Source organism: Aplidium turbinatum, chromosome 3 (genome assembly GCF_918807975.1).
Source record: "Aplidium turbinatum chromosome 3, kaAplTurb1.1, whole genome shotgun sequence".
Taxonomy (NCBI): Eukaryota; Metazoa; Chordata; class Ascidiacea; order Aplousobranchia; family Polyclinidae; genus Aplidium; species Aplidium turbinatum.
Window position 1 is genome coordinate 8,131,526 of NC_137474.1, and position 21,538 is coordinate 8,153,063.

Sequence of the window (21,538 nt, forward strand, 5' to 3'; positions counted from 1 at the left end):
GTATTAACTTTGCTGAAATGATGAATTTTTTCCCTACATTGAAAAAATTTGCGGCCATCATCTTTAAGAGCCAACACTAAACATTAAGGCGATGTGAAATTTGAATGGACAAAATCGAATTATCACACAGGGTGACTACTGTTGTGTAGAGTATTTTTGTGAAGTTTTATGCAATAAAATCCAGTATCCGTAAACATGTAAGCGTTTTAAGGTTAGTATTTTCTAATTCTTGCAAGGTGATTCCACAAACAATACTATCACAACGCATCAATCCACGTGATCCAGATAGCGCGCTCTGAATGGCTAGTTAGGGAAAACGCGTTGTGTGCCGCACACACGCGCGCGCGAGCGATTGCTGTCTGCTGCTGAGAGATTTATACCTTGAGATGCTGAATTGCTGATTATTACTGAAGATAAGGCTGCAAAATTCAGATAAGAAGTTGTGTTCAGCCAAAATGTTTGCTATGATTTTATGCTTGGTTGTTAAATAATCATTCAGGCTTCGGTTCAAAGTTAGTTTAGGCTAGGTTTTCCAAATTGTGTAAAGTAGGCCTAAGAGGCAGTGTCTGTAATTATCAGGTCTTCTGGAATAAGAACTGCTTATTCAGGTGAAGTTACTGTTTGTGGTTCTGTATTTTTTATATGTAGCTTTGAGAATGACACTAATCAAGTTCATAGTATTACGGAAGGCTCAGACAACTAAGTTTTCAGCACTTAAATTCTTAGTTCTGTGTACCGTACTGTAAGTGGGCTATGTTTTTTTTCTTCAAAAAATGCATTAATCTTTTCACATATTATCTTTAGTTTATAAAGCTGACCTTGTTGTGGGTAGCATTGTTAACTGTTAAATCATGCCTAAAAGTTCTAAAAAGAGAGTAAGAAGCATGGAAAGCTCTTCTGTCATTGGACCCTCCAAGGAGCTTCCCACTGCTGATTTACCAACACTACGATATGTTCTTGCATTCTGTACTTTGTTGAAGGTGATACTCAAGTACTTTATTACTGCAAGTTTTTCTCTGACTGGTTTTAATTAAGCTTGGTAGTGACATAAAACATAGACCAACTCGTATATCTTCGTATGGATGAAGGGTAGTTGTTAAAAATACTAACATATAGCTTGCATGAATGAACAGTATATACACGTAGGCTACAATAACCAACTAGAAGACACTTTTCAAAACCTTAATGATTTGAAATAATTAATTGCACGTTTACAGAGACAGAGCACTCATAAGGAATTGATTTTTCAGGAAGCTGGAAAAAAGCTAACTATTCTAAATCGCATTCCTAAAACAATTGAGGTTTCTCCTCTCCCAACGTTATCGTAGAGTAGAAGCACCGTTATACCAAATTGGGCCTCTTGACAAAAGGACAACGAAAACGCTTCAAAAGAGAGTTAACAAAAAGGTAAGTTCTTACATACGGTATCTTTTCAAACTTTTTTGTCTAGTAATTTTCTATGAAATGTAAGGCTTTTATAAGTATATTAGTCTGGGAGCCTACGACAGAAGATTTCACCCCATAAGGTACAAAAGGTTTGACCCCTTGAAGTTACTGGGGTCAACCATGTCACTCACAAAAAGTATGGAAGATTGACCGCACCGGGTGGATCTGGACCCTAGAGCCCCCTAAAAAGCCCAAAAAGGGGGTTAATTTCACCCCATAAGGTACATGGACCAAACTTGGTGAAAACGAAGTTCTATGTCAGGACATCACAAAAATATCAAATCTAACAATATTTTCGAGTGGAAAGGTGATGTAAGACTCCCCCCAAAGTGACCCCCCAGGGGGTTAATTTCACCCCATAAGGTACATGGACCAAAGTTGGTCAAAACGAAGTCTTATGTCAGGACATCACAAAAATATCAAATCTAACAATATTTTCGGGTGGAAAGGTGATGTAAGATGCCTTCAAAGTGACTTCCCTTAATGTGACCCCCTCGGAAGGTTTATTCCACCCCATAAGGTACATGGACCAAACTTGGTCAAAATGAAGTCTTATGTCAGGACATCACAAAAATATCAAATCTAACAATATTTTCGGGTGGAAAGGTGGTGTAAGATGACTTCAAAGTGACTTTCCTTAATGTGACCCCCTCGGAAGGTGTATTTCACCCAATAAAGTACATGGACCAAACTTGGTCAAAACGAAGTCTTATGTCAGGACATCACAAAAATATCAAATCTAACAATATTTTCGGGTGGAAAGGTGATGTAAGATGTCATCAAAGTGACCCCCAGAGGGTTTATTTCACCATAGAGTACATGGACCAAACGTGGTCAAAACGAAGTCTTCTAGGGCACCACAAAATATCAAATCTAACAATACTCTCAGTTGGAAAGGTGATAAAAGACCTACCCAAAAGTGAATCTCCTCCTATAGTTTAATTTACTTCATCCCTTTCTCGAACCAACCTTGGTGTAACGAAAGTGCTATGCCAGGACAGTACGAATGGATTAAATTTAAAAATATTTTTATATAGGTTTTGATGAAATACATTCACAAGCTGTCCCATGATGCATGAAATGGAACTATAGCCTACTTTACAAAAAGTTTTTGTATAAATCATATTAAGTCAATCGAAAAAAGGCAACAGGACATGACAATACATGGCTTTGTAACACCAAAAACAGAAAGTACACAAGAAGCATATAGGCTACAGTAGCCAGAAAATTGATCCAAGATCTTGATACCACCACTAAATGTGGACTTAATCGAACAACTGACTATCCAAATCAAAACGTTTCGAAATGAATCATTTGGAACGTTAATTTAGGCAGTAATGAACATTTTCCAGCTGCTACAATAAATAACCTAATAAACCCAATGCAGTAAATTTTTGTTTAATGCCATTTGCTTCATGTCTCCAATCAGTTATCGTAACTGTTCATTCATAAACAGAGATTGTTCGTGTAAATGTAAACGGTCGTTTCTTTATTCTTCATTGTCACTGCTGTCGCTTTCACTTTCTTCATCTTATTCTTCAGATTCATACAATTCTCCTGTTATATACAGAGATAAAGCAAGCTGTCTGCGATGTACCAGCCCCAAGCAATGTGGTTATCCGCACGTCTGACACTGACTGTCTTGTAATTGGCTTAGGTTGCTATGGAACTTTTGATCCTTCATTAAAGATATGGATAGAAGCTGGCTTGCAAAGCAATAACACGCAGCGGTACATCAACATCAACCAGCTGCATAGGCCTACCGCACTTGGAGTGACGATTTGCAAGTGTTTACCTGCATATCATGCCTTTACAGATTCTGATTACACCTCGTCATTTAGCAGGAAAGGGAAAGTGCGGCCGCTGAAATTACTCCAAGGAAACCACGAAGCGCAGGCAGCTTTTAGCCAACTCGGACACGACAAAGAAATTAGTGAAGACACTATCATCGCCATAGAGAACTTTGTGTGTAACATGTACAAAAACAAGAAAATTAATTATGTCAACGAAGTCCGTTTACAAATGTTTTTAGACGGCTACAAACCCAAAAAAGAAAATGAAAGGATATCATGCATACCAGAAGCTACTGTAGATAGTAGTACTCTACCACTTTGTTTACGAGTACTTCTCCAGAAGACAAGGCGCACACATCTCATCACAAGATGGTGGTTATCTTCAACTAGAAGTGAACAAGCAGCAACGTTGCTGCTAGAGTATGGCTGGAAAGAAGAAGGAGGTTCTTATAAAGTGGTGTGGTTTGAAGGTAAAGGTATAAAGCATCTTTAGATGTCTCTGCGTGGAATCTGATCTCATCCAGGAAAGTCAAAAAGAAGGTAAACAGCATTGGATGTCGCTTGGGTTACCCTTTATAAATATAAAACTTTCTCCTGGTCTATCAGTCGTTTACTTTCTTACTGTAAACATTAGCCAATAACTGGCTGTAAAGTTTCGTTTTAGGAACCTATAACCAATAGTTTCTGCAATCTTGAGAAAAATGCCTGGGTGCACTAAATAACAAATAAATGTTGAACTTTTTCCAGTTAATAGTAAGTTGCAATGTTGCATTATTCGAAGAAAAATAGACGTCTGTAAAAGATAATAAAATTACTATTGTATGTTACGCATATCTGTAGTGCATAATAGCAATTGTTTCGTACAGTCTTTATTTTTCTGTATATAACAGGAGAATTGTATGAATCTGAAGAATAAGACGAAGAAAGTAAAAGCGACACCAGTGATTGATTGATTGATTGAATCTTTATCCTCGGACTGGGAAAGCTTCTTGCAGAGCTTAATCCTGGCAGTTTCGCATACTTGTAGAGGCTTTGAATCACTGGCGCAGGCCCGGTCACCGAGATTGACTGAGTGAAGTTTCCGATTGTTGAAGGCTTGTTGTCGGGGAATTATTCCATCCATTAGATGCCGCTGAATGGAGAGCAGCCCTTAACGTGCGTTGCTCAAGCGCACACCCCGAGAGTCGAACCAGCGCCGCTATTGATCTTGAAGCTTCTTCGTTCCAGAAGTGACGCGCTAACCAATTGAGTTACCGTTTACATTTACACAAACAATCTCTGTTTATGAATGAACAGTTACAATAACTGATTGGAGACATGAAGCAAATGGCATTAAACAAAAATTTACTACATTGGGTTTATTGGGTTATTTATTGTAGCAGCTGGAAAATGTTCATTACTGCCTAAATTAACGTTCCAAATGATTCATTTCGAAACGTTTTGATTTGGATAGTCAGTTGTTCGATTAAGTCCACATTTAGTGGTGGTATCAAGATCTTGGATCAATTTTCTGGCTACTGTAGCCTATATGCTTCTTACGTACTTTCTGTTTTTGGTGTTACAAAGCCATGTATTGTCATGTCCTGTTGCCTTTTTTCGATTGACTTAATATGATTTATACAAAAACTTTTTGTAAAGTAGGCTATAGTTCCATTTCATGCATCATGGGACAGCTTGTGAATGTATTTCATCAAAACCTATATAAAAATATTTTTAAATTTAATCCATTCGTACTGTCCTGGCATAGCACTTTCGTTACACCAAGGTTGGTTCGAGAAAGGGATGAAGTAAATTAAACTATAGGAGGAGATTCACTTTTGGGTAGGTCTTTTATCACCTTTCCAACTGAGAGTATTGTTAGATTTGATATTTTGTGGTGCCCTAGAAGACTTCGTTTTGACCACGTTTGGTCCATGTACTCTATGGTGAAATAAACCCTCTGGGGGTCACTTTGATGACATCTTACATCCCCTTTCCACCCGAAAATATTGTTAGATTTGATATTTTTGTGATGTCCTGACATAAGACTTCGTTTTGACCAAGTTTGGTCCATGTACTTTATTGGGTGAAATACACCTTCCGAGGGGGTCACATTAAGGAAAGTCACTTTGAAGTCATCTTACACCACCTTTCCACCCGAAAATATTGTTAGATTTGATATTTTTGTGATGTCCTGACATAAGACTTCATTTTGACCAAGTTTGGTCCATGTACCTTATGGGGTGGAATAAACCTTCCGAGGGGGTCACATTAAGGGAAGTCACTTTGAAGGCATCTTACATCACCTTTCCACCCGAAAATATTGTTAGATTTGATATTTTTGTGATGTCCTGACATAAGACTTCGTTTTGACCAACTTTGGTCCATGTACCTTATGGGGTGAAATTAACCCCCTGGGGGGTCACTTTGGGGGGAGTCTTACATCACCTTTCCACTCGAAAATATTGTTAGATTTGATATTTTTGTGATGTCCTGACATAGAACTTCGTTTTCACCAAGTTTGGTCCATGTACCTTATGGGGTGAAATTAACCCCCTTTTTGGGCTTTTTAGGGGGCTCTAGGGTCCAGATCCACCCGGTGCGGTCAATCTTCCATACTTTTTGTGAGTGACATGGTTGACCCCAGTAACTTCAAGGGCTCAAACCTTTTGTACCTTATGGGGTGAAATCTTCTGTCGTAGGCTCTCGGTCTATATTCTTTGATAACAGGGTCATGCATAGACATGTCCCATGTTGTGTACTGGGGTTGGTTTGTTGTTATATTTGTTGAATGGAGCCATATGAGAAGGAGAATGGGTTACTGCCAATTATACAACCCCACTTCACCATTGCAGATGTAGTTCAACCAACTCTAGATAGTAGGTGGTTTAAGGATTTTTCGATTTCCTAAAGCATTTCCTCGTGGGAAAGTGATTCAGATGTTCTGATTTCTACGTCTGTAAAGGCAGGCTTGTGCTTTCACTAAAGCTAGTCGTGCTATGCCGAGAAGATTTTTCTTGACTATCACTGATTTTTACTGCCATTTGTCCGAAAGAGTATTAATTGTTATGTTTGGTATATATTGTTTTTCGTTGTGACAGTCAGAAATAAAAACAAACTGAACTGATTTACATGGATTATTTTGTGTTCTTTACATTTATCAATCACACAAAAAACTTGTTTTTCAAGAGCCTCAAACAACAGCGAGGAGATGATTTCGCTGCAGCAAAGAAGTCACAAGTGATAGAGGAAGAGAACTGGAAAAAACAGCAGTTTTCTGCAGCAATTGATGAAGAAATTGACTCTCCTTTCGAACCAGCTGAACTTGGTACATCTGAATGTGACAATGCCCCGGTATTCAGTGATGATCCTGCTCTGCGATCTTTTTCTGTGAACATGTTAGAAAATATTCGCAAAAGCAGTAACTCTTGTGATGTTTCTGTCCGCACTTTTACCCAACCAAAATTAAATTTGGATGCCAGCTCACTGTTCTCTTTGATTGGGACCATGCCACGCTTACTGAGTCTATCTGTACTTCATATTTGACCATGGATGAACTAAAGGGTTTGATAAACACAAAGTTTGAATACCCTCATTTTCCTGCCCATACTCAGGCTGTGCAGCGTCTCATTTGGGAAGTCACTAACGACTGTGGAAGTATTGCTGGCCATCAACGATGGGATGGTTTCATTCGGGCGAGAATTGCTTCGCGTAGGGTCTTGCCGAAAGCAAACACGAAATCTGACTTTCTTTCATTGGCTGCAGTATAATATTTTGATATTCACCACTGTTTCTTGTTCATTGTCTTTAGTCTTCATTCGTTTGTGCACGTTTTACAAGCACATATAAAGTTGGTTGGTTGATGTGTAAGCTACCATTGGAGAGTTGCAGTTACTATATCTGTCAAAAAACAAATGTAAATCGGCGAAAACAATCGAATATTAATGCAGTGCGTTGTGTGATTATGTAATACATATTACTACAACAAAACCAAACTGTCATCTTATGCACAGTGCATTCCTACTCTTGCCATGGAAGTGAAAAAGGCTTTAATATCATCAGTTTTTGCTGACCAAGCAAAAATAGGGTTGCCAGGTGATTGTTTAATATCTTACCGTACACCGCCAGACTTTACCTAAAAGGGCAACTAGCAGTCGCATCATATGTCATTGTTGTTGTGATTGTTAAAGTTGGAAATTTTTACAATTTAAAAAAAATAAACAAAGTTTTTTCTTCAAAAAAATTGTACCTGGCAACTCTGTGCTGGCAACAAATGCCAAAGACAAAATCGACTACATGTTTAAGGTTACTGAATATTTTTGCGTGAAATTTTACAGAAATACTCTACATAGCAATAGTCACCCTGTGTGATAATTCGATTTTTGATTTTTTAAAATTTTTTGATTTTCACATCGCCTTACTAAACATAGGGGCCCACTAGTGGGTTTCGGAGGAGGCCCAAGATGGTGCTCACACGGCCCTGATGATGACGACTGTCATCTATCTATATTTATATAGGCTACTGCGACACAATACCACGACGACGGTTCTTACACTTCTCTAATGAAGCTTGAAAAACACTTTTAGTTTAATTCAGCGATGAATGAAAACGAGAATAGTTTAAAACTGGCAATTCAGTAGCTGAGTTTAAGAAAGCGATTTCTAAAAATTATTAATATAGGCCTACATTGTGTAACGACAAAGATTTGAACGCCAGACTTGTAAGTTGAAATGCTACAAACAAGTCATTGACTCTTTGGTAAGAACATTGTGAGTTTGACAATTCAGTCTGAAACACAGCAGAGGTCTAGAAAACGGTAGAAGCGACAAAACGCGAACGTTATAACGTGTTGATACCGATACAGGATAATCAGTTTAAAATTCGGCAGGGTTACAGCACTTTAGAAGTTAAAATTTAGAAAACGAAAAGAGCAAGTGAAATTTTCAAAATTTATGGGTAAAAAAATAGACAGTTGCCTGAGATTAATTAGACTGTTGAACGGTCTTGGGAAACTATCTCAAGCATTAAGCCCTGGGCAACGCATAGCAAGGACAGCTATCGCATTTCAGCGGCACTTAGTGAATAGAATAATTACAGAGAACTACACTGCACCATTGGAAGCTGACTCTTGAAAATACAATTGCTTTTAAGTGCAATGATCAGGGCTGCGAATGCAATGGGCTTGAAAAATAACGCTTGCGTTCAAGTTCAGTTATTGATAAACCAAAGATTTCAAGGCCAACCTTTAATCGTGCAAAAACTAAACAGTATTCACTAAATGACTAAACGAAAGATAAAATTTCACATCAAAAGTTTTGGTGTATCAATGATAAATTTGGCTGAATTGAGCAGATGTCGATTTATGAGTAGGGTACATCTACGCTTTTGGCTGAAAATCAATAGACCTACATGTAAAAAATTACATCGAACAAAAAAAATCAAAACTAAAACAAGATTTCACTTCCATTGATTGAAGAAAACATTTTGTGAATTCGTTTCGACAACTGAGGTCCCAGTCTTCGACGATTTTCTAAAGTCCCTACGCCTCGTCGAATAACAAGGTCCGACAAAAGGTCGCAACCTTCCTTGGGGGAGCCTTCATAAGCTTCCATAAGTTGATTCAGGGACGGATATTTTGCGAGAACCGCTGCGGACATCTCTGGACTGACATTGTGGAGTTGACCAAGCACTTGTCTCCACGTTCTTCGGGTTCCGTCACCATTACTGGCATTTATCTGAAACATCCATGTGATAGTGATGAGTATTGTTTTTAAGGACTGTGAGGTATTGAATCACTTTGTCCCTACAATTTGCAACTGATTTTTTAACCTGATTGATGATACAGTTCAATAACCTTTGGGACGCAAGCACACACATAAAATTTGTTTTTAAACTGTGACAAACTGACGGTACTCAAACAAGAGACGGCCTTTCGGTCATCAAAGTACCGATAAGCTTTGCACCACGGATATAGTGAGTTTCAAATGGTTCCTAGAAGATGTTCAATAAAGTAAAAAGGCTCCAACTTTGAATTAGAAAAGTCGGGTTGGTTTTATTACAGTTGTTAATGCACGGCTTGAAGTAGACACATACCATAGACAACACCATAAATGGAAACCATACATCAAGGAGGTACCTCACAGGTCACAGCCCACCAAAGCAACAATGGATTGGTTAAATGAAAACTGCTTGGACTTATAGCATCATACAAAAAAACAACAACCATCAATGGAAATTAAAATTTAAAGTTAGATATTTAAGGTTATTAATTATAGACTGTTATTAAATGGTTTAAACAGCTTGAAAATATTGATACATGGTCCACCCCGATAGCTCAGTTGGCTAAACACCTGACATAAAAAACGAAGAAACTGCAAGATCAAGTGGCCCTGGTTCGACTTTTGGGGTGTGCAGAGTGCACTTGAGCAACGCACTTGAAGAACTGCTGCCAATTTAGTGGATGGAATAGTTCCAACAACAACACTCAATCAAAAATTTCACTTTGTTAAATTCGGTAATCGAGCCTGCGTCAGTGGTTCAAAGCCTATAATAAGTACCTAAGCTTTGCAAAATGGTCAGGATTAAGCTCGCAAAGAAGCTTTCTCAGTCCGAATATAAAAAGGTCTCACAATCATGTATATTGACGGAAAAAACTATAGGCTACTTTACTTACTTTAACTGAGGATTTTTCATTTATGAATTGAATATTTTGTCTTTTCATACGTTTGTATGGTGCTTCTCCAACAGATTTTGTAACTTGTTTAACAAGCTCTATAAATTCTTCTTTCTTTTCTACACGGAGCACATTAATGTCATGGGTCAGTTGCATTTCCACAAGAGCATCTTCTATTTCATCTGGTTTAAGTTCAAGAGAATTATTCTTCTTGCTTGCTTTTTGTGACGGCAGTGACTTGGAGGTAGCAGCAAGTACAGATTTTTTGTATTCTTTCATCAACTTGTTATGAATCTGTCGATTGTACTTCTTTAGTCCTATACACACTATACGAATGATAACATTGCTATTACGTGTTTTTATGTCATCCAACCATTCAGAAAAAGAAGATTCTTCATTATGTGGTCTACTGTTCTCATTGTAAATAAGTCTTATAAAATCCTTTGCATTTATCACGATTAGAATGTCTGGTTCATCATGGAAATGTGACATCACTTGTATGTGATCATCACGGAATGGCCCGTTTCGGCGAGTCCGATTCGGCGAGTCCGATTCGACTAGTCCGATTCGGCGAGTTCCCTATTCGGCGAGAGCCCTTTTCGGCGAGTGCCCTATTCGGCGAGTTTTTGAAATTTTTAAAAGGAAATTATCGGGTACCGTAGCCTAATTGCAATTGCCGTTTTTACATCGTTTTAACGTCGCTAAACGTTGAAATCGTGCAGAAAAGAATAAAACTAAAATGTTTGAACTATTAAATTAAAATTCGTCATGTCAGTTCAGTTGTTTTTATTTCTGACCATCATATGAAAAACAATACACGTCAACATAGCAAAGGTAGAAGCAACAATTCACGCCAACATAGCAAAGGTGTAGAAAAAGGTAGAAGCGACAAAACGCGAACGTTAAAACGTGCTTGTGACCGAAGTAAATTATTAAGTTGAAAGAAATTTAGCAAGGTTGCATCACCTTCAAAAAAATTTAAGATATGAAGGAAAAATAAAACAAAGAAAATGTTACAAAAAAAATAATGTTTATGTTTATAAGTTAGTACTTTTGAATAGTTAAAATCATAGGCGCCTAACTATTTTTTTGGCCGTTGGGGCGAAAGCGTGTTTCATCAGCAGCAACGTAAATTCAGCGAAATGTCACGCAGATGGATGACGATGACGTAATTATGTCGTCACACTAGGATTGCTTTTATTGCCACACTCGGAGTTATCGCTACGTTCGACCTACCGTTAATTATTATAAACAAAGCTCGACCAAAACACATGCTATGCGTCTGCGTTGGCTAGCGGTTGATGGACTGCGACTCTTTAAGCTAAGCGCAACATAAAGTTTAGCAACGAACTAGATTTATTAGCATGAAACAAGAGACGAAAAGGTTTACTAAAAGGTATACTGTAAATGGAATGAAAATACTAACTTGATCATATGCTTGAAAATATACCTGTTGAAAGCAAAATCATTCATGTTTACATCAATTCAACAGCACGTCACCTTTAATAAATTTAAAAGTTGCTGACATCCGTAAACAGCCCTTGAAAAATAGTTACAGAGAGACGTTTGATTAAGTTTTCGACTTGACATTGCTCCCTTTTCACTACAATATCGCAACTTATGGCTGACCAGCTTTCAAGTTTCAATTCGCTGTAATACGCCCGTTTTCGTGTTGCAGATGAAACAAAAGATGCGCATATTCCCCGCCTTTGATCGGGTTTCTATGGCAACGGACGTGTGTGCGCCATGCAGTTTGCGCGAGTCCGTTGTTGTGTTGATTATGCCGCTGGTGCGACTGTGGGCAGTGCGGTTTGTACCAGCCCTTGTTGCGTTGGTTAGTGGTAACCTCGGGCCGAGACTTCAAGTTCATTTTCACAGCAAGCGATTCACTGCCGCGACAATTCTCTGCAGAGGTTTCGACTTTCGAAAGCGACAGCGAGGCTGTTTGCAAACGCATTAAGTTAAACGCACGCTGCGTCAACGTAGCAAATTATGTTGTTTTTGGGTGCATTCAACATCTGATGACATTGAATCGACGCAAAATGGTAGATTTTTGCTATGTCACAGGCAGCAAAATCAGTCATTTTTACATTGATTCAACGTCTGCAGACGTTAAATCAACGTAAAAATGACAGATTTTTTTGTCTGGGGTGGGATTGTAGCATCGCTACTCGTTCTAGTGATTATTTACTGCGAAGCTGTTGCGGTTTGTATTTAAAAATGTTTTCCTGCTGCCGATCGCTAGTTCATCTATTGTTTTATGTATCAATGCCGCATAAAAAGTTGCTCCCACGCGGAAATATGCGTGGGGGCCTGGCCCCCACGGCTTAGGCGCCTATGGTTAAAATGATTAGTTTGGATCAACAAATGTGTGACCTACACTCCTACAGCTTAGACTGAAAGGAAATTATCGGATAGGCTACCGTAGCCTAGTTATACCGACCAGCAAAAATTTGTTCCAAGAACCCAGTTAGCCCAACAGTTCATTTTTACATTGTAGTAACAGAATGAAAAGGCTAACCAAATGTGTGGCCTATCGTTTTAACGTCGCTAAACGTTGAAATCGTGTAGAAAAGGGTGCTTTTGCTGACTAGGATACGTTGAAACTGAGAAACATTCACAGAAGCCCTACGATACGTTGCATTTTTAAGATAATGTATTCAGACGTTGAATCAATGTACAAATGAAATGTTACGCTAAATGGGTTCTTGGAACAAATCGTAGGGCTTCTGTGAATGTTTCTCAGTTTCAAAGTATCCTAGTCAGCAAAAGCTCCCTTTTCTACACGATTTCAACGTTTAGCGACGTTAACACGATAGGCCACACATTTGTTTAGCCTTTTCATTCTGTTACTACAATGTAATAATGAACTGTGTTCTTGGAACAATTTTTTGCTGGTCGGGATAACTAGGCTACGGTACCCGATAATTTCCTTTCAATCCAAGCTGTAGGCCACACATTTGTTGGTCCAAACTAATCATTTTAACTATTCAAAAGTACTAACTTATAGACATAAACATGATCTATTTTATTTTTTTTTGGGACATTTTCTTTGTTTTATTTTTCCTTCATATCTTAAATTTTTCTGAAAGTGTTGCGACCGTGCTAAATTTCTTTCAACTCAATAACTTACTTCGGTCACAAGCACGTTTTAACGTTCGCGTTTTGTCGCTTCTACCTTTTTCTACACCTTTGCTATGACGAATTTTAATTTAATAGTTCAAACATTTTCTTTTTATTCTTTTCTGCACGATTTCAACATTTAGCGACGTTAAAACGATGTAAAAACGGCAATTATAATTAGGCTACGGTACCCGATAATTTCCTTTCAAAAATTTCAAAACCTCGCCCAATAGGGCACTCGCCGAAAAGGGCTCTCGCCGAATAGGGAACTCGCCGAATCGGACTAGTCGAATCGGACTCGCCGAATCGGACTCGCCGAATAGTAGCAGACCCGATCATCACCATGAATTTGAACTTTACGTTGCCACTTTATAATTGGGTCGGGTGAAGCAACAATTTGAAATGTAGCATCTGAGTCTGATTGCAATGATTCTATTATTGATGCTCCATCAAACATAGCTTCAATGGGACGTCCTATAGAACATTGCATGTTTTTGAGACATTCCTCTGGCTTCAAATCTTTCAGCTCAGCTTGAGCAGCCTTTCGTTTGCGAATTTCATCATTTTTTTGTGTCTTTTGGTTCTGAAGGGAAACTTTTGTTATTTTAACAGGTGAGTGTTGTAAACAAGGTGGATCTACGTTTGTTGAACTGGGTTGTTTCTTGCATTTAACAGACTTTGAAGGTATAGAACACTCTCCAACATCATTTATATTGTTACAATAATTGTGACTTTCTGGAACCATATCAGGTTTTTTTAGTCGTTCTGACAATGTCATATAACACTTGTCATCATCACTAGAAAGATCAATTTTCTCAACTTTACAAGGGGAACGCTGTGTCAACACATGTGAAAACGATGGCAAATCATCATCATTGTCACTGCTTCCAGAAGATATATTCCATGTGCTTGCTGATGACGACATGATTTCTGTTAAAAAAATCAACAGTTCAATGTTTTCACCAATCACCTAAATTGTACCTACAAAGACAAACGGTTAATATATTTTGCCGAGTAATAAGGTGGTTGGCGACCAACCAGTTTTAACAATAATAATATTCTTATCTTTTTATTATTATTATTGTGTTCTCACAGCAATATCTTGCTAAACAATGATTGACTAAAAATTTTTATAGGCCAAACTATTGAGTTTAAAAATACCAACTAGTCAAAAGAAGTAAGAAATGAAGCAGTCATTTTAATGAGCAGTTAGTTTAAACTGAACTACGGTATTCAACCATTCTCCAAAACTACTTAGCAACAAGATTGATGGTCATGACCACTGGCGCCGACTTACGGGGTTACGGGGTGGCCACGCCACCCCGTAACCGCTGTGGCGGGGTGGCAGCCACCCCGTTTAGGTTACATTAATTACTGCAAATAAATGAAATTTGAACGGACGTTTAAATCTTTTTTGATCATTGGTTTTCGCTTCAAGTCAACGTAAAGCAAGAGGTGAACCAATACAGTATTGCGAAGAAAATGATTGTTTTTGTCACAACCATGATACTCGCGTAACATCAAGCAAGCTATGTGAAGATTTCGCAACGCGTGGCTACGAGTTTTTTCCTTGTTGTTGCTGCAATCGTTTTATTTGTTACTTGTCATAAGTCATTGTTACATTTGTTAAGTTTACAATGGGATTTAATAATCAATAAAATACAGACATGTACGTATACGCCGCATACTTGCGGCGTAGACTTTTCGTTTACGCTAACGCTTGCGGCCACATTTTTTTGATAGTTTGCGCTTGAGGCTACGCTGTAAAGTTTTTGCGGTTTTGTAGCGCATAGCGTCAACGCATACTTTTTAATGTATTTTTTTTCGCTACAACACGCCAATACCTTCCAGCGCTGCAGTTGAAAGAATGTTTTCAATGGGCAAAGACATATTGGAACCAAAACACAGCAAAATGTCAGATAAACACTTTTAGATACTTGTGTATCTTCGTGGAAATTCAAAATAAAACTTGTTTGTTTCGAGCGGTTTATACCGTGCGTGTGAATGTTTGGCACCTAGCAAACAAAATTAGTTTACGCTAGTGTATGCGCTGACGCCGCCAACTTTTTTTACAAGTTACGTTGACGCATATGGCGTATGGTTTTTCGAACGTTTGCGTTTACGCTGACGGCGTCAATATTTTTTGTATGCGCGTACATCACTGATAAAATACGATCTTTCCATTGCCTTCCTCAAAAATCTTTTTTGAAAGATTTTAAACTGCTCATAATATCGCTATAAATTATGCCAGCTATAAAATACTTGGAAATAAAATTGTCTCGATGATTGATAGCTCCACCCCCTAAATGAATATCTATTTTCAAGTTTCATTAAAAAAATGCAATTTTCGAAACTTTTTGAGTTTTATTTAAAAAGTGCACTTAGTAAAGTAGCAGTTTTAACGTTCTGCAAATTTACACGTTTACATGATTCTATTCGAGGAAAGCTACACCCCCTGCCAATTCCCAATAATAAAAGCAACCTTTTTAATTATGTACTCAAGATTTTGCATTTTGAATTATTTTCCGATTTCAATTGGAGTGTACTGTCATCTACTTCATGCTTTAATTTCTACTTTGTTATCTACTTCATGCAGTAATATTGCGTGACAAACTGTGAGGCGGGAATTTATTGGTCTGACATAGGAGTTGCTTGTTACATCATAGAAAAAATTACGAAAAGTCGTCCAGTACAAGTTTTTGCCGACATTCCAGTTTTATTCAGCTTAAAGATGTCACCGAAAAAGCGTTCAAAATTGCAGCCCTCCAGCCTCCATTGAGTCATTTTTTGTTGCGTCTAGTCAGGATTTCAGCCAGCATGAAAGTGACCAAACGACTGAACGAAACGAAAGTGTGCCACTGCCAAAAGGCGTTAGCACGATCAGGGAGGTGGAAGATTATCGTTGCCTTCCACCACCTGCGAGGCGGAGCGATCGTTTAGTGCACTCAGGCGCATAAAAACCTGCTTGCGATCTACCATGACGCAACAGCGATTGAACCACGTCCTAATTTTAAATGTTTATCAAGCTGAAGCTTCACTGTTACAACTTGACCAGTTGATTAATAAATGGATTGACAGAGCTGCTGTTCGCAAAAATACTTTTGCCAAATGTTAAGTGTCAAAGCCGCAACGTAACAATAAAATTCACGACATACCTCCTGTGCTTTGTTTTAAAGTTGCTTTGAGCTACAAATCAGGTGTGAAAAGACAATTGCATCTACGAAACACGCTTAGTAAAAATCAAACAAAAACATGCAGTTTGAAAGTTTTTAGGTTGCCATATTGTGCTATCCGCCACCCCGTGCAAAAATAAAAGTCGGCGCCTATGGTCATGACAACCAGCTCTCCCGTGATTTTGGTAGACCTAATATGCACCATTTTGTCGAAAATGACTTTTTTGCATTTTTCTACGTTTAAAGACTTCATGCATCTCCTGACAAAAATTTGTGCCCTAATGTAGTATGGTTTTCGAGATAATTGGTGGGTAAAACCTAACATATTCTAATCTGTGCAAGAATAATTTTCTGAAACCTAACATATTCATCTACTCCAATCACGTAACAGGATATCCTCACGTGACAGCCATAATTTCAGAAGCAATTGCAGCAGGCTATTTCACAACATCTTACATCTCTTCAGTTGCATGAAGCGGATTCAAAAGCGTTTGATAAAGTAGATTGGGTGAAAATGTTGTCAAGCACTAAGGAAGCTTAATTATGTAGGCTAGCCTAAAAATGTCCATCCGAACACACTAGCTTTTCTTTTCATTAAATGCCGTATCATTTACGTCTCGCCGATCAGTTTGATTTTCCGTAGCCTACTGGTGTACTGATGGCTTAGTTGACTTTACGGTAGCCTACGCTAAATAACTTAGCTTGCATACGATTATTAAGATTTTAAAGCAGAGGCCAGGGAGTACGCTACTCAGTGTGTTTAGTCATTTTTAATCAACCGTCCCAAATGCTGTGCAGCCAATGAAGTACGGTAGCCTTAAATCAGGGGTGACGAACCTTTTTGCAGTCGCGGGCCACTTTGTCAATTACACATGAGTCATCGGGCCACACAGCTTAGTGCTTGTCAAAATTCTATGACGTCATAGATTGGAATCAACCAAAAATACATGGTGAAGTTGGTGAATAGTGTTTAAACAACTTTGCCTTATAGCTTTCCTATTTTCTAACTTTAAACCTTGAAAGTTAGTGCTTAGGGCAAGAAAATAGCAAAGGAAAGGTGTACCAGTGAATGCACAAAACAGCTTTGAGATGTCTTTTGTCTTCAATGCATGAGCGATTGTCAAATCATTTTGCGGGCCTCACAAAACTCTTTAAATGGCTGCATGCGGCCCGCAGGTTTGTCACCTCTGCCTTAAATGAAGGCATGGTTATTAAGTAGGCTACCAGCAACTAATTTTGAGTCAGCGATAGCCTTTAACCTACCCTAGCAAGCTTTTGTGATATCAGCAAAGTCATCTAGAGATTACAGTGATGAAATGATACACAGTTCTGGGAGAAATCCAGAGGCTTACCGGTACTTTTACGTTTGATTTAGGCTTACAAAGCCAACATAGTGTGGTCAGAGTCAACATTTAGCTTATATGAGGCTTTATCATACAAAAACATAACATTAAATAAGCCAATAAGGCGGTTAAAGTCAACATCGAGAGTATATATTAGGTTTTATCACACAAACCTAATACTTTTTTTATAACTAGTTATCTGGCAAAATCAAATATAAGCCATATTTTAATGAAGCTAAAACCTCAATTGCTAAGGTAACAGGGATCAGTTGTCAGTAGATGTTGCAGAAAATATATTTCGCACTTATTCAGTGCATCATCAGTTCTGATAAAGGGCAGTTAAAACCTACAAGTAATGTTTTAAACAACATTACTTGTTTCAGAATAAGACTAGGTCAGAAAGCGAGGCAGACTCCGACGCAGCTCAGCATCAGCCAAGAGCAGTTAGCTATATTTTAATAAACAAACAAAAACCTGGCTCAAATTTCATTCTTAAAAATTTTGTTTGGTTGTCCGCTCCAGCCTTCCAAAAGTCAACTTCGAGTGTTTTACCTTGTTAATTTTACAGCTATAAACACAAAAAGTCGTTTATCTCGAAAACTTGAAAATGGCGGATATTAGGTTATGACAAATCACGGGAGAGCTTTGCTTTTAAAATGGACTTGAAATAAAAGAAATGATTTTTAAATCATATTTTGGACATGACACTTTCCTTTTTACTAAAACTATCTGCTTGATAAATAAAATTCATCTGCACTTGACTACACCAGGTGAGAACCTTACTTTAACTAATATTTTTTTTCAGTCTTTCCCGGTCCTAAACTCCTAAATCCTGATGACAGTGAACTGTGGGGTAGGCACTTTAACATTACCCACTGGTCGAAGAGGTACGCAATCATGCGTGACATGATCATTCGCGATTCAGCTGATTTCAGTCATGTGACTCGTGACGTGTTATTCTGATCGAAAAATTTTGATACAAAGAAATTTAACTGAATGCTTCACCACAACCACCGTTGCCTAATGGTTAGGGCAGAGGAGTATAGTAATTTCGATTTCGTGGGTTCGATTCCCACCCTCTGCTAATACTATTTTTTCTTCTGCAACTGAACTGAGTGCAAGAAGGATCTTAATGGTAGCCACTTTAACAAGTCGAAATTGTGACTAAAACACAAATATTGATGATGATGGCGTATGAGCGATGTTTCCAGGCTAGATTGGAGGGCAGGAAATCTTCAGCCACTCAGCAGTCTCGTCGTCCAGGATTCTCAGACCATGCGCACCGTGTGGAGGCCGGTGGATTAGGCAGTGGTGGATGACATGGTCTGCGGTCTGTTCCGTGGCACCACACTCGCATTCTGATGAAGGAGCCAGGCCCCACTTGTGCATGTCCGAACGAAAGCGGCCGACGCCAGTTCGCAGGCGGTTAAGCCTGACCCACGCAAGCCTTGCGAGGGACATCCCTGGTGGACGGGGATCGGCGTCGGGTATGAAGTCACGGAGCGTGGAGGTGTGATTTTGCCACTCCGTGTTCCACATGTGGTTCCTCCAGTGTGCCGCACTTAAACCAAGTTCTTCTGCGTTCTTAAGGAGTTGTTGTGCGGCAGGCACAAAGGGGCGTCTTGATTTCAACCGCTGCTTTATAGGTGGTGGTCTCTTGAGTGTTGCATGGAGGAGATGGTCGGGGTCCAAAGCGCGGCGAGCGAGAGAAATCGTGGCTCCTTTACGGCGTAGCTCAGCGGGTTGGATGCCTGCTAGGATGGGTAGACAGTCCGTTGGAGTGGGACGCAGGCATCCAGTCACAGTACGCAGTGCGTCGTTGATGGCGGTATCAATCTGGTGGGTGTGAGAACTACGACACCAGACCGGCGCGCAGTACTCAGCGGTGGAATGAACAAGGGCTAGGGTAGCTGTACGAAGAGTTTTAGCACCAGCTCCCCAGCCGGAACCCGCCAATCGCCTCAAAAGTGCGACGCGTGTAGATAGTTTTTTGCGCAGTGACTTCAAGTGCCGGCGGTACGTGAGTGACCTGTCCAGGGTTATGCCGAGGTATGTAGGTTCGGCACAGTAGGGCAGGCGTTCCCCATCAATCTTGATGTTTATCCCACGCTGTGCCTCCCGGTTGTTAAGGTGGAAGGCCGCCGACACTGTCTTTGACTTGCTGAGCTGTAGCTTCCATTTCTGGAGGTACGCTGATAGTGTTTGCATGTCTTGGCTGAGGTTCCTCTCCACTGACTGCCAGTTTCCTGCTGAGTGCAGGAGTGCCAGGTCGTCTGCGTAAGCATATTTCCTGGAGATGGTGGGGGGCAAGTCGTAGGTGTATATGTTGAACAGGAGAGGAGCCAAGACTGAGCCCTGTGGGACGCCGTTTTTAAGTCGGCGTAGTCTGCTTCGACGACCGCTACCGGTTGTGAGGGTAAAACTGCGGTTTTGCACAAGTTCCATCATCATATGGACCATGTGTCTGTCAGGGAGCAGACGGAGTAACTTGCAGGTAAGGCCGCTATGCCATACAGTGTCATAGGCAGCCGTGAGATCAACAAACACGGCGCCAGCCTTCTTCTTAGCCGAGAAGCTGTCCTCAATGTCTTGGGTCATAAGTGTGACCTGATCTACGGTTGATCGTCCGTGTCGGAAACCAGCTTGTTCACGGGGGAGCTGCGGATCTATTATTGGTTCGACACGGGCGTAGATGAGTCTCTCGAGGATCTTGAAGGGGATGCAGAGCAGTGAGATTGGACGGTAACTCTTCGAGTCCCCTGGGGGCTTCTTCGGCTTAGGGACTGCAACCACAAGGGCTCTTCTCCAGATTCTGGGAATTCTCAGGTGGCGCAAACAGCAGGAAAGGAAGTCTTTTAACCAGGACTTTAAGGAGGCAGCAGCATGGAGTATCAACTCCGGGCATAGGTGGTCAGGGCCCGGGGCTTTACCTGGCTTTATGTGCTGGAGGGCGGCGGAAAATTCTTCCGGGGTGAACTCACCCGAGATGTTGTCCCCGTCTGGGGTTGTTACCCTCCAGAGGTCCGTCATTTCTTGCAAGACGGATCTATCGGATTCACGATCTCTCGATTTGTATTTCCCGTTCTCCACAAGTTGTGAGGCGATGGAATTTGCTGAAACGGGACATTGTTGACGAGAGGCACGTGATCTGCCAGTTAGGTTGTTCAGTGTACTCCATGCTATGCGGCTGGAGTGCGTGAAGTCGATTGATTCAACGGCTTCTGTCCAGCGCTCCTTCCTCTTTGAGTCCAGCCTTGCCAGCAGAGCTGTGGCTGAGCTGTTGGTGTCATTGCCCTGAGGGGCGTGGAGGAAGTCGGAGTAGAGGCTTTCGCACTCCTTGTCCCAGCACGGTATGTAGGTCTTTCGTCGGCCGCGGGAGATGGATTGTTTTGCCGCTGATGTTATTGCATCACAAAAGTCCTGGTAGGCTTCTTCCACGTTGTTGGTGTGAGGGGATGGGAGATACTGTGTGGCTTCATTGGTGAGGAGGCTGTAGTACTCCCAGTTAGCCATTCTGAAGTTCCATCGATTAACAGGCTTGCTCGGGACAGGCATTATGAGCGTTGGAGCCGTGATAATCGAGGGTCGATGTTGGGACCTGGGGAACTTCTCTAGCACACGTCTGTCCGGTTGGCAATTATCGGGGTCATCACTTGCGAAAGCCAGATCGGGGTTTGTACCAGTGTTCCAGCGTCCGGAGAAGAAGCTCACTGCACCCTTGGGATCGTGCAGTAGGGTGAGGTTGTTATTGGCTGACCATGAGGCCAGGCTTTCTCCGTCGGTGTTGGTGGTGTTGTAGCCCCAGTCGACGTGGTGGCAATTAAAATCGTCAGCATAGAGGCTGGGTTGGGGGAACACTGGGATGGCTGTTGGTGTTAAGCGTGAGGGTGGTGGCTTATAGACATTGATGATGTGATAGCCTGATATGTCTATGCATAACCACTCTATCTCTGACTGGGCACTGGACTGGTCTATTGGCGTCCAGCTCAGTTGCTCATGGACAAACG

The 21,538-nt window shown here is 40.3% G+C and overlaps 1 protein-coding gene across 1 annotated transcript; it reads right to left on the minus strand.

Annotated features, from left to right (window-relative positions):
- Positions 1 to 7,782: 7,782 nt before the first annotated feature.
- On the minus strand, positions 7,783 to 13,952 carry LOC145766503 (structure-specific endonuclease subunit EME1-like). The gene is made up of 3 exons (XM_082578229.1): positions 13,332 to 13,952; positions 9,893 to 10,465; positions 7,783 to 8,954 (listed from the first exon to the last, which is right to left on the minus strand). The coding sequence occupies exons 1-3, from the start codon at positions 13,938 to 13,940 to the stop codon at positions 8,664 to 8,666; spliced, it is 1,473 nt and encodes a 490-aa protein (XP_082434355.1). The 5' UTR covers positions 13,941 to 13,952; the 3' UTR covers positions 7,783 to 8,663.
- Between the last annotated feature and the right edge of the window lie 7,586 nt (positions 13,953 to 21,538).